General features: G+C 39.8%; 1 protein-coding gene across 1 annotated transcript; it reads right to left on the bottom strand.

The window, feature by feature from the left end:
* Positions 1 to 1,929: 1,929 nt before the first annotated feature.
* tyk2 (tyrosine kinase 2) lies at positions 1,930 to 11,237 on the bottom strand. The gene is made up of 24 exons (XM_013269584.3): positions 11,043 to 11,237; positions 10,319 to 10,492; positions 10,078 to 10,201; positions 9,866 to 9,995; positions 9,616 to 9,779; positions 9,050 to 9,428; positions 8,776 to 8,961; positions 8,311 to 8,468; positions 8,096 to 8,213; positions 7,811 to 7,994; positions 7,459 to 7,577; positions 7,205 to 7,366; positions 7,012 to 7,099; positions 6,683 to 6,807; positions 6,207 to 6,342; positions 5,647 to 5,798; positions 5,380 to 5,530; positions 5,190 to 5,293; positions 4,924 to 5,113; positions 4,486 to 4,604; positions 2,996 to 3,168; positions 2,795 to 2,912; positions 2,580 to 2,690; positions 1,930 to 2,490 (listed from the first exon to the last, which is right to left on the bottom strand). Exons 2-24 carry the CDS (start codon positions 10,488 to 10,490, stop codon positions 2,374 to 2,376), a joined length of 3,480 nt encoding a protein of 1,159 aa, XP_013125038.1. The 5' UTR covers positions 10,491 to 10,492; positions 11,043 to 11,237; the 3' UTR covers positions 1,930 to 2,373.
* Between the last annotated feature and the right edge of the window lie 2,062 nt (positions 11,238 to 13,299).

Genomic DNA, 13,299 nt, shown 5'->3' with positions numbered 1-13,299 from the left:
TTTTATTTGTATTGTATATGTCGTACACAAAGGCAGTTAAAAGTGATTTGCATAATGCAATGAAACAACAAACCATATAAAAACAGCATAATAATAATAAAATGCAAATTAAAAGAATATAACCCTATTTAAATGCAAAACACAAGAAAGTGAAATAAAATGACTCCACACCAGTTCAATAAAAGCGAGTTTAAATCAGAACTTATAGCATGAGTAAAAGTGTCATCATTACTTTAAAGCTGCAGCCTCAGTTGGAGCAAAGCTCAGAGTGAAACTTGCACAATTTTAGCAGTGACAAGCATAAAGGCTAAAAGACATTTCACCATGTTTCGTCTGAACTCTGCACACCACAAGTTGACCAGTTCCTGCAGATCTAAGACTCTGATATGACGCTGAGTTAAATTGCGTATTCAGCTGAAAGCAAGTACTATGATCTAAGAATTGAAGTAATACTTTTTTTTCTCTCATCTTGGGGTTTGTCAGTAGCAACAGCTTTTTCAGTTGTATATGTTTAACGTCTCATGGTCTTATCGTGGAGGTCAGTAGCTATCACTGCATTACTGCAAGACAAAAAGCATGAATGGGTGTTTTCTAAATGTTGCTTCGACATAACAGTGTCCAATTTCAGCTATGATTTAATTGCCAGAATTATGATTTAGCTAAGGTTTTCATCTGGCCAGTTAAATTTGCATCATCAGTGCATCAGAGGAGGTTCTTTCAGATTTATAATTGGATAGACTATCTACACATCCCCACTTTACTGTGATCTAAGCCATGTGGGCACTGTTTCAGCTAGACAGACACAATTTTCCAGCATATGTAGAAGTCTCCAGTGTGGCACTAAGAAGCAATAACATCAGGCTATTAAGACTGCTTGAATCAAAAATCAGGTGGTATGTCATTAAAAAATTTTATGAGAGCTAAGTCAGTGCTATAATGTGAGCTGAAAGCTGATTGAAAGCTGCCAGAGATGCCATTTGCAGAAAATGAATGGTTAGCTTTGAAAGTATTTTCTCAATAATGTCAATAAGAGTTTGCTTTTTGTTTTTTAGAAAGGCTACTTGGAATTGACTCATCCTTGTTTCTGTTTTCATTTGGAGCCTGACAGTTGCAGTTTTCAGGAAGAAAAATAAGGAGCCATATTTACTATATGCAACAAAATCTACCACCAAAGAGCATCATTAAAAAAAAATATAGAAAAAAAGCTTGTAGGCAGAATATCTGTCACTGCTGGGCTAAGAGGATTTCAGTGTGATATTTGTGATGTAAAATATGCAGACTGACCATCTTTGGCTGACAGAAATTTTAGGTGACTGTACTGGGATTTTTTTTTTTAATGTATCAACTAGCATGTTTCCTTTAATGATACTGGACAGAGTCAAGTGCCAAGTTGTAGAGACAGTTTCTCTTTGTAGACATCATAGCCAATCTGAAGTTTACTTCCCTGTGACTTTGCACATTGTCTCTTCCGATCTCTTGTAGCATTTCCCCATTGTGTTTGCAGTTCACAGATCATTACTTAAGAGGTGCCATTTTGGAAGTCCTGAGAGTTTTTATAAATTCAAAATAAGCTTGGACTTTGTGTTTAATGATTTGGAAAAAGCTTTAATGAGTAAAGCTCTGGTATGATCATTTATGCATTTGTGTTTTGATAATTTTAAAAAGTAACGACAAACGACAGGCAGTCACGAACCAAAAAGAATGCAGATGTGTGTAAACAAAGCTGCATGAGTGCTTTGGAAGGAAAGCCCCTGTAACCATGAGTGTGAGCCCTGAGAGTGGTATCAGTGAAATTCTCTATATGAATTTCAAAAGTAATCCCTTAAAATAAAAGCATTACAAGTACATATCACTGATAGTGTTGTAGAATAGGGAAAAATGTGTGAAAACCAGGTAACACGTAGACCCACTGATGGAGGCATCAGTCTATTTCAGGCTTTAATAAAAGAGCTTGTGGAAAATTGTTTATTAGATTCTGAATTGTTCATTTAAAGTTTACAAAATTAAACAGTCAAAAATGTACAATAACTAAACAAAATGAAATACAGTAATCCCTCAACCTTACACAAACTGTTAATACTCACTGTGATATATGCAAACCATTAACTGTTGACAAACATAAGTTTTTGCCCATGAAATTATACTCACTAGAAGAAAAAGACAAACCAAATGAGTTCATTACTGTGTTAACATCACATATAAGAGGATAGCAGTGTGCTTTTATTATGAAAAGGTTGTAAATATATCTCTTAATATAGGCAAGAAACACATTACTGGCTCCCCTTAATATATGGTTGCCATTGTAGCAAAGCGACGACTTGTAGTCAAGTAGATTTCCACATAGTCCCCGTCAGCAAATCAGCATATCTGAGACTATGAAAAGGACTGCCAGTATGTTTGGCGTAGAATCTGAAACTTTTTAATGAGGGACTCAAAATCTGGCCGTTCTGAAGGATCTGCACTCCAACACCGCTCCATTAATATTTTCACCTGTTCAAAAATAAGTAATCATGAAAAAAAAAAATACCATTCATAATGCCAAAAAGTACTGAACTTGATTTATGGGCTTCTGAGCTTACCTCATGTGGGCTGTCCTTAGGACAAGGTAATCGCAACCCTTGTTCCAACAGTTTTATCAGTATCACCACAGTCATCTGCCCTTGAGCTTCCTTCATCATTTCAAAGAACTTCTGCAAAAGATACATAAGAACAGATTGCGTGATTCACACAGAGATTGATCGATAAGGCCGGTTCAGTAAAGAAATGTTTGAGTAAGAGGCCGGTGATGACATACATCTGGAGGGCTTTGGCGACGGTCACAGCGGGTCAGGATCTCATACAGTGTAACTCCAAAGGACCAAACATCAGAGGAGAAGGAAAATTTACTCTCTTTCAAGCACTCGATGGCATACCTACAAAATTTTTTAAAATGTAATTTAGAGGACAAAGTCACACAACAAAACAATGAGTGACAAGTCTAAGTGCGTAAACTGACCAGAACACTGGACTGTCTCCATCCTCACGGACACGGTAGTAGATCTCTCCCTCAGGGATGTACTTCGTCAGGCCAAAGTCTCCAATCTTTACCAGACTGTCGTTTTCCACCAAGACATTACGGGCAGCCAGATCTCGATGGACGTATCGCTTTGAGTGCAAGTAATTCATCCCCTTAAAAGAAAATAACAGAAATAAAAAGATCGATACCATTTTTATTTCAAAAACAGCTGCTATTTTAACCACGGTAAAAAAACAAAAAAGTGTCCCTACGGAGAGTAACTCCTTCATGCCTGTCAATCAGTCTGCAACAGCAATTCAGATAAAAACAGGTCAGAAAAGCTATTTTTGCAGATCTGTGTGTGGTGATCACTGAACTCTTCTTCTAGCAATACTAAGGATTAAATTTATGGCTCTGAGCAAGCAATCTAATTATCTATTAAATATGCTGCCATTAAAATTGAGCACGTGCATTACTCCTGTGGTAAAGAACCATTAGATGAATATTTTCCATTAAACACCATCAACAGGTCTAAATGTCAGTTTATCCAATACTTTCATCTACAACCAGAAACCTGCAAAGCAAACTGCACTCCCCGCAGACTCAACTGTACCTTTGTTTACTGACAACTTTACATGCCATAACAGAGACCATTAATGTGATAACTATACCTCCACACCCATCAACACCCATCTACACCCTAGAACTGTCACTGAAACATGTTAGATCAAAACACTGTCACAAAAGAGCCTCGCAGAGCCCTGTTCTTAATCTTCTGCAACATTTTACACTTTTTAAAAATCAAGCTTCCCATTAAGAGCCCTTAATCAAAACTAATATTACTTTATTATCAACAATAAATTCAATCAGAAATTGGCGTTTTTCTTCCAAGGCTATGAAATTATGGTTCTGGGTGTTGAGTGATTATTTCCTGGAGGACATTTCCCAGGTTACTGAGAGAAAACACAGCATAACATAATGCCAATGCAATCAAACTACTTATTTCAGACAGAATGAATTAATGACAAAACACACACTAAAAAAAACAGAGTGCTGTAAAATGGAATTAAAGCTTAATGTGATGGATTATCTCCTTCAGGCTGTTACACTGTATGCTGCACAAAAGCAAACAGAAAAACAGAGACTCTCTTCAGAACAGAGGAGAATGTAAGCTGACATCTCAGCAGTTTTCACACCAGAAAATATGAAAGTTTAGCTGAAGGTAGGGGTGGAAGTCACGACCACTCAAGTAAAAGCAGACCAGCTCAGATTCAAGGCCAAAAGGGTCTAGACATAAAAAACAGTACCAAGTGTAATAATAATAATAATAAAAAGTCATATTAATTTGAAGTATCTACAGTAACTCATTCAAATGTTGGGCTGTACAGATAGACACAGATGATCTCAGAAGACACACGGTGTCTCTTCTGAGATCAGGTGTTTACAAGTACTACAGCGCTAGCACAAAATATTAAACCACCACAACTCACCTGACAGATCTGCTGAGCAAACATGAGACAATGAGACTTCGGAAGGTTACGTTTGGGGAGGTAGTCTTTCAGACTCCCCAGAGGAAGGTACTCCATTATTAGTTGGACGACTTGCCCTCCTGTCAATGGACAATGCAAAAGTGAATTTATCTTCCTGACAAGAAAACCTGTTCTTATTCTGGTGCTTTGCTGTGCTGCTCAGCATGCTGTGTGTTAAAAGCTCAAAATATTGACATACAACGCAAAGAGTGGTGCACTTCATATGGATTTCCAATATTTACAGAAGAACAGCAGGGACCAAAAATCAATTTGCTGAATGATCCACTGAGCACCGCAGGTTACAAGAGCTGTACTGCACACTCATTTACACATGCAGACTCTGTTGACATATGGCTCAAACAGATATTTAAGCAGACAGAAGGGCAAGCGAGGACTCACCCAGTTCTGTGCAACAGCCCTTGTATTTCACAATGTTGCTGTGATAAAGAGATTTCAGGATCTCAATCTCCTTTATCCAGCCGTCAGAAATTTTGTCGTTTTCTTGCTTCAAAGACTTCACAGCCACCTGCTCTCCCTTCCCGTCATTGGCCGGGTCATATAAGTACAGAGTCACCTTTCCAAAGTGACCCTATAAACAGAAGAATGAGGAGATGATTACTCCAGCTAATACAAGGAAAAGTAAACTACTGCTGTGTGGTACTAACCTCTCCTAAGATCCGCACTTGTTTCAGGTAGCGTTTATGGAACACAGTGGGGTCTGTGTTAGCTGAAGCTTCACTGGAAGGCATAACAGACTGAATGACAAAACCTGGATGAAGAAACACACACTTGTTTATTGAATGAACTGAAACAGAGTTTTAAAAAAGGAGATAAAGTAATCGAGCAAACACTGACCTTTCCTCATGAGTTCTATGAGTTCTCTGAGCACCTTGCGGAATGACGGCCTCTCCTCAGGCTCATAGGTCAAACACATGTTGATGAACCTGGCCAACTCTGGGGAAGATGGTTCAGCTAAGTGGCCCTTTTGCTGATAAAAGCGCTCTTTCTGGTTGGGGTGGGGAGACTCAAGTGTTAAGATTACAATTCAGAAGAATAATATGTGATGTGATGCTTTGGGTTGTTGAAAGAGGAGTTAAAGCGCGAGCTGTAGCACATGCCTACCTCGGACAATGTGTTGAAGTTGAAGGGAAGATCACCGTTGTTGTAGATCTCAAGCACTGTTACGCCAAAGCTCCACTGGTCAGCATGACTGCCTATGTTTGAACCACTGTCAATGCACTCAGGGGCAATCCATGGGATACGTTCCAGGCGCTCTGCATGGCACAAAATAATAACACAAGTTAGTGTAGGATATTTATTCTGGCTGCTCTAAAGTTATCTGAAGGAGAACTCCTCCTAACTGAACTAAATACATGGTGACAAACACAGAAGCAGCCATCTATAAAGTTGTTATTCAACATCAGCAAGTGCAAAACAAATAACGATGAGTTTCGTTTTATTTTCGTGCAACTCTCATCTCGACTCTTCATTTTTGACACACTTAACATATTTTAAACCAAACCTGCAAGACAGCAGGAAACAGTTCACAAGAAGAGATTAGAGATTTCCTGTTTCCAAATCTGATCGCAAAGTACATAAATTAGAACACTCTTGAAGCTGACCATGTATAGAGACTTTATTGCAAATTAACACATAAACTGAAGTGAGGTGGTGGTACGGACCTTCACGTGAAAGAACACTCAGAGCAATTCCTGGGTCACTCAGCTTGATGAAAGGAGTAGTGTTAGGTTCTAGACCATTTTTTACCAAAAGGATGTTCTTGGCACAGACATTTCCATGAACCAACCCGTTGGTTTCCTAAAATAAGGAAAATAGCACCATTGGTCAAGCAGATTGTTCTTAAAAATAACAAACTGTTACTGCTATTAGTCATTAGGCAAAAAAATTACTTGGAGCACTTATCTTACACTTTGCTGTGATATGATATTTACTTCACTTCCTGCCTGATAGCAGCATCTCAAACTCAAAACATGGCATGCAGTAAGAAACAACTCCTATTTGATTCTGTTGTTCAACCATTTTACACATGGGTCTGCAGCAGCTTATTTCTTAGAGTAACACTGGATAAAAAACGTCACTGAAATCAATTAGATTTACTGAAATATAATCAGTGTCAAAAATAAGGATAAGAACGTACAAGATAGTCGAGGGCACTGGCAAGCTGTTTTGCAACAATGAACTTCCACCCAGGAGACACATTCTTTTCTCTGCGAAGGAAGACATCCAAAGGCCCGAAATCCACAAATTCCTCCACCATGATGTCTGCAAAGACAGGAACAAGTCTGAGAGGTCTAGTTCACGATGTACGCACAAGCAAAATGTAAAAATAGAACATGGTTAGGGTGATTTTGCATATACAACATGGTTTGCTTAGTACTAAAATCAGAAATTTGACTGTATACACTCATACGTGTGATGGGGAAATAACAATGAGGAAGTGAGGATGAACAGTGCTACGTCTCTTACTTTCAGATCCTTTGACAGACACGCCATATACAAACACCAGGTGACGGTGGGATACCTGGCACATGAGACTTGCGGTTTCGAAAAACACCTAAGAGGAGTGAAAACGTAAACGTCAGAACAGACAAGACCATAATAACCGTTTACATTTGCATAGTAAAGTGTCATTCTTTTGAGTGAGTTTCAAACAGCTTACCAGAGCAATATCTTCATGGGTTTGGTCCAGAATCTTAAGAACGACTCGGTGGCCTCGGTGAGAGTTGTTGTTGAACTCGTCATTATCATTTTCCTCTCTTTCCTGCGTTAACAGGCGTCCTGTGTAGATGTTAGTTCTGGTGCCGCGACCCAAATGCTGTTCCTGCTCCGAAACAAAACACCCGTATAGTCAGCTACAGGACAGAGGACAACTAATCCTCTATGACTACGAAGGTGGCAAGTGGACATTGTCACCTGTTTGATATCTTTGTCCTTGATTTGGGGGAACATTAGACGAGTCTTGTAGGTTTGGGATAAGGGCTCAGCATGAACATCGCATTCATTGTGTCTCCTCACCAGAAGGTTGGATAGCTCTGCATCACACACAGCAGAACAGACACGGTCAACTCTGTTTAAACACCTAAATATCACCTAAATTCCCAAACAGGGATATGAGTACCCCAATTAGTAAGTAGGAACATTAGCGCAACTATTACAGTTAATTTTAAAAACCAAGTAGAGGTGAACAAGGCTGAAGACAAATGGAGTTTCTAAAGGACTCTAGAGGCATAATATTGGATATATGAGCAAAACCAGCAACACAAACCTCCTGATTTTGGCGAACAGCATTTTTTGACAGTAAAGCTGTCCGAACCAGACTTGAGAACAAACGACTTGAGGCTATCGGTGAGCTCCTTCATGCTGGGGAACTGTCGTTCCAAGCCCTCCAGACAGAGCATTGAATCCTTTACGTGGACACGAAACTGCTTGTGGCTTCGTGTTGCACTATCCTGTATGCACAAAACACAGGTGCAGGGAAAGTATCGGGTTTATTTTTCGACCATCATTACGCTGCAACTACTTCCACATAAGAGTGTGGGTGTTGACTCACCTGATTCTTGATTAGCACAGCTAGGATGATGCAGTTATAGTCAACAACACTCCAACGAGCGAGGAAAGTTCCCTCATCCTCTGCCTCCTTTTTCAGCTTAGACAGCACAAACTCGTCACTGGATAAACACACAGGAGTTATGACATAACACACCATGTTTCTTCATGGCCTTTTCTGTGTCTGAATGTGCATGTATATAAGGGTAGAAAACTCACTGCATAGGTCCATGCAGTAGATTTGCTTCACTCCACACTACCCTTGGGGGAGCCACTTCATGACAAAGATAGTGGTGGGCGTCTGCAGTCAGTCGGTAGTATCCATCTAGGAGGGAGACGAAGGAATGGGCCTCCTGGCTGGAGATCATCTGAACCTCCTACATACATATACAGAAACACCACTAGCTTACAATCAGAGCTCCCACCTACTGACACATACAAATTCAAAACATGATAAATTGCCCAAAGCAAAGTCAAAACCGAGAGGCTTTATAGTCAAACACATATAGAATCTGGGCAGAAATGTATACTGTGTTGTCTATAAAAACATCCTCAAAAGACTGAGCAATTAGTTGAATGACTAAAAAAACGCTTTATCCATTGCACTAATGCATTACAAAGACATTTACCAATTAAGTGAATGCATTGCAGCTTTTACATTAAAAAACAAACAAGTGGTCTCACCATACAGAGATTGTCTCGAGTACTGATGCACACATTAGAATCAGTAATGGCTATGTGAGTTATTTCAGGGAACTCGCTGAAGAAGGTCCAGTCATTGGGTGTGTCTGCATCTGGTTGGCTGGAGTGCTGTTTTTGTTTTCTCATGTAGTTTAAGTAGCCATTCCTCATGTAATTATTTGCCTGTGCCTGGGTAAAGAGATTGAACAAATTTTAAAAACCCCCCAAAAAAGGCCACTCAACCAACATATATGCCAGCATCAGTATCTATACAGACCCTCTGAACAGACACCTTCCTCCACTGAATCCCCTCAGTACCGGACACCGATATTTCATGTGATATTGGGCCGCAGAAGTTGTCTTTTGAACCACACTGGGCGTGGGTGGTGCTGGAACACGAGCCACTTCTGTCGTCTTCGTCCCTCAGATCCAGGCGGGTTACGGGGAAAATCTCAGTGCCAAAACGCGGTGCCAAGTGCTCGAGAGTAGCGATATACTTGTACATGATTTCCTCAGTGCACAGCTTGCCCCGATCCACTGTGTGCTGCTGGAAGGACCGCACAAAGTCTTTAAACACTCGCTGGATCCTGAGTTTAGTCAGGAAGTTGTCTCTGGAAATGTGTTTGGCGAAAGATCTTGGAACGCAGTCTAGAAAGCTGAAAAAAAAGAGGTATAGTGATATTATCTGAACTTACTGATTAGATTGGATTAAAAGACATTTATTACAGTAGCAGAAAATAACATTAACAATACAAGATATAAACATATAAGCCATTTAAGAATGAAAGCTTAAAACACTATTTGGAAGCAGGGATTGCGGTGTGATCGAGCCAAAGTATATACCTGACTTTTGAAGCTACATCTTGCAAAGTTGATTGTGTTTGGATTGCCTGGTATGAGAGGTGAAGCACAGCCATTCCCAAACTCTCATTTTTGAAGCGAGTCTGTTCCTCCTCTGTCTTGACGTCTTCTATTTGTACCACTTCATTCACAAATTCATACTTAGCCTGATTTGGAAAAGATACTATATTATTGTCAAGACAAGAACATTATGACTGTAAAAGCATGCCATTAAAAACCCCCCAAAAACAACCTGGGAAAATAAATACTCCAGTGAAGTTGTGTCAAGTAAAGGGAAACCCCGTTTTGAACCAGATTTGGGAGGATAGCGGCACATCATGGGCTCGTTTTCATTCAGTCCATGCCAGTTCCGAAAGTAATACCTAAACACAAAAAGATTATATCAACATCCTCGCTGCGTGTTATCTGTGTCACAAGTACAGTGTTAAACAAACACAGACTCACCTCATACAGTAGCGAAGTACAAGGCTCGGGTTTTCCTCTGGCTTAAATATGTGGTTTGGGCTGTACCAAAAGTGTCTCTCTGGGTTGTAGAGCGCAAACAGTGAATGGCACAGAGCGGTTATCCCTGAGGAGGAAACACTGACGTTACACACTGTTGCCACTAGCAGGCTCAAATACCACATGAAAAGAGAAAACACTTTCATTTCTGGACTGTGCATTTGCTGGAGCCTTTTCCTCTTACCGACGGTCTCTGCTGCAGAGATACACAGCTCCTCCGCTGTGACCTCTCCTGTGGTGTGAGACAAATATTTCTCCCCATCTTTTGTCCAGAAAAGGTAGACATGGATGCCCTGATCCTTCGGAGGCTCGCTCAGGCCTGTAAACGAGCCTGAAGATCTGGACCTCCCTCCCATTACTGACACACACAGACAAACGGCACTTTAACCACAGCGTTAAGAAAATCAGCTACATAAACGTACTGTGGTATACATAAATACGAAACAAAGAGTAAGTTTAAATCTCCTTTAAAATAAAATGTATTGCTTTTATTATACATTTCTCTCTTTAAAAAACAAACAAACAAAAAAACAAACTTCATAGCTTACCAAATAACAAAAAGAAAAGAAGAAAAAATATGCTTTAACAAATATGACGTCAGAAAACCCGATCAATATGTCGATAGGCCTATCGGGGATTACGCCTTATAACGTATTGTTTACATCACGTCAAGCTACTAACTATTCGAGGGCACCGATTAAACTATACGGAGACGCACAGTACAACAAAAGTTTGCTTTTTTCCCCTCTATCTGACGTTATATAAAAGCAAACTGACCGCGTTATCGCGAGGCCCAAATCAAGCCTCGTATGCACTTAACAGCGTACGCGACACCACAACAAGGAAATATATCAACAGCAAGTCGGAGCTGTAAACTTAGCAACCTGTGCGACAGTAAAATATCTTACCGTTTAACGAGCGTCTTCTAAAAGCTTCGCATTAAAAATACAAAATATAAAAGAGACACCTCAGCACGTAAATATGATTGACAGTTAAAGCTTCATAGTTCTGCGAGCGTATTTCCCCACCGCCGCCTACACTCTCGGGTTCTCGCGAACTGTGAGCAACCACAGCAGAGCGCTGCTTCCCGAAACCAAGACGTAGGGCCACTCCTTCCGTCGCCAGTGTACGGGTACGCACGAGCACGTACCTTTCAAAATAAAACGTTAAACTGTTCCGCTTTTATTTGCGGTTAATGTAAATCCAAGATAAAGAAAGGAACAGACTAAATAGTAGAGGAAAGACCCTTAATAGATATATGCTTGTAATAATATCTGTCCTGACACTTTCTTACTTCTTCTTCCGCACAGCCAAAAATGCAATGTAATAAATCTTTCTCCCAGACTGATAGTCCACAGATTAAGTCAATTTTGTATTTTCTACCTGATTTCATTTGGGGGTTTTTTTTGTTTGTTTTTTTTAAGCAGGGGCGTTTACAGGATTTGTTTTTTTCATTAGGGTGGCACACAATGCAGGGAATTTCCATATTTCTCAGTTCATTACACCTTAAATAAGATATAGAAAACTGTGTTGAAAGTGGTACTGCACTAAAATAGTTATTATTAGCTATTGTTATTACACCCACACCAATGAGTGGGAGCTTTGGGTAGTGACTTAAAGGATGACATCACAGGGCCAAAATGAGCTTACTCTGCAGGGTGTCTGGGCTCTACGTCAGAGGTAGGCCCGGTCATTCAGGAGGGACTCTGAGTAAAGCTGCTGCTCCTCCACACCGCAAGGAGCCAGGTGTTCTGGACCTGCAAAAATATTATCACTCTACACCGAGCTTTAAACACAACAGTAGGTTATGCCACCAAAAGGTATGCAGAGTTGTTATTGGATGTTTGATGGTATAAAAGTGTCACAAGAGTTTGTTAAATATTGTTATAGGAATCACTTTTAGGTTAACATCTGTAAAACTGAAGGATTGGTGGTGTGCCACCTGTGATGTTTCTATCAGAGGTAGAGGTTGATATGTTCAAGGTCCTGTCAAGATTGATGATCACTGTATGCTGCAGAGAATTCGGGACAATTCCACTTCATGCTGTGATTAACACCTGAAGAATGTGCAGTGAGAGACTCAACTAGGCATGTTGTGCTGAAGTTGTGCTGTCCTGCTTGTTTTCCAACTAACCTGCCCTTGTAGCTTCTTATTGGCAAAGCACACCTGATCCAGGTAATAGCAGCAGGTAGGGCAGGGATTTCTTAAAAACAAGCAGGAGGCTGGCCCTCGAGGACTGAAGTTTGACACCCACGATTTAGGAACATCATAATCGCATGCCTAAACTTTTTGATGTGCCATTAAAGCTTTCTTTGAAAGCTTGAAATACAGCTCTACACAAGACCTCAAAACACAACTGAAATAAAAGTAAATAAAACTGATTTGTTAAGTGTTTTAAGTTGAAAAACACTGTGCAACTATCTACTCATGTGTCATGCGCAAAGTAAAAATCTGCCAAAATAATTGACTTCTTTGTGATGGCCCCCCAGTCCTCCTGTGCCCATTATATCTGCTGCTCATCAGAGGGGATCGACCCAAATACCATAGTATCGATGCCAATGCTGGTATTAGCATCAGATCAATACATACTGAATTTATCCACTAACTTCAGTATTTTTTGTTTTTTTGGAAATAAAAAATATCCATCAAACATGCACTATGAAATCTTTTATTTAAAGAACACATTTATAACAAGAAGCCGAAGTCTTAAATCACAATGATTTAGTGGTCATTAAAATATGTTGAGAATTTACGAACTGATGATGAGTCATCTAATAAGTCATAAGATATGACACACTTCCCCCCACCATATAAGTTGCATTTATAAGTTAAAAGTTTCAGTATTGGTATTGTTATAGGAAACCCTGTATTTACTTGGTATTGGATACCAAAATTTGCTGTATTGCACAGCACTAGTCATCACTGCCTTGGTTTCCTGCGTCGGGCTGCTGGGCTGAGGTTGGCACAAACTGAACTCACACACAAACTGAAATCAGCAGATTGTGCAGGAAGGAAAAAGCAAGTTTGTTTGATGTTTTTTTCTTTCAAGAATGCTGATTTCCAGTGTTTCTGCAGGGTTTTATTTTGTTTGTTTTTTTAAAATGTGATTTTAGTAAATAGGCTATAGTCAACAGGATTTATGAAGGGGTTGTATATAAAATAAA

The sequence above is a fragment of the Oreochromis niloticus genome, linkage group LG4, assembly GCF_001858045.2.
Source record: "Oreochromis niloticus isolate F11D_XX linkage group LG4, O_niloticus_UMD_NMBU, whole genome shotgun sequence".
Taxonomy (NCBI): Eukaryota; Metazoa; Chordata; class Actinopteri; order Cichliformes; family Cichlidae; genus Oreochromis; species Oreochromis niloticus.
This window is presented reverse-complemented; position numbering and strand designations above follow the sequence as displayed.

Coding starts and splice junctions, on each gene's coding strand:
- tyk2 (XM_013269584.3), bottom strand. CDS start 10,490: ATGGGAGGGAGGTCCAGATCTTCAGGCTCGTTTACAGGCCTGAGCGAG. Junction 9,780..9,865: donor TGGAGTATTTATTTTCCCAG/GTTGTTTTTGGG, acceptor TTTCCAAATCAG/GCTAAGTATGAATTTGTGAA. Junction 6,343..6,682: donor CCAGTGCCCTCGACTATCTT/GTACGTTCTTAT, acceptor TCCTTATTTTAG/GAAACCAACGGGTTGGTTCA.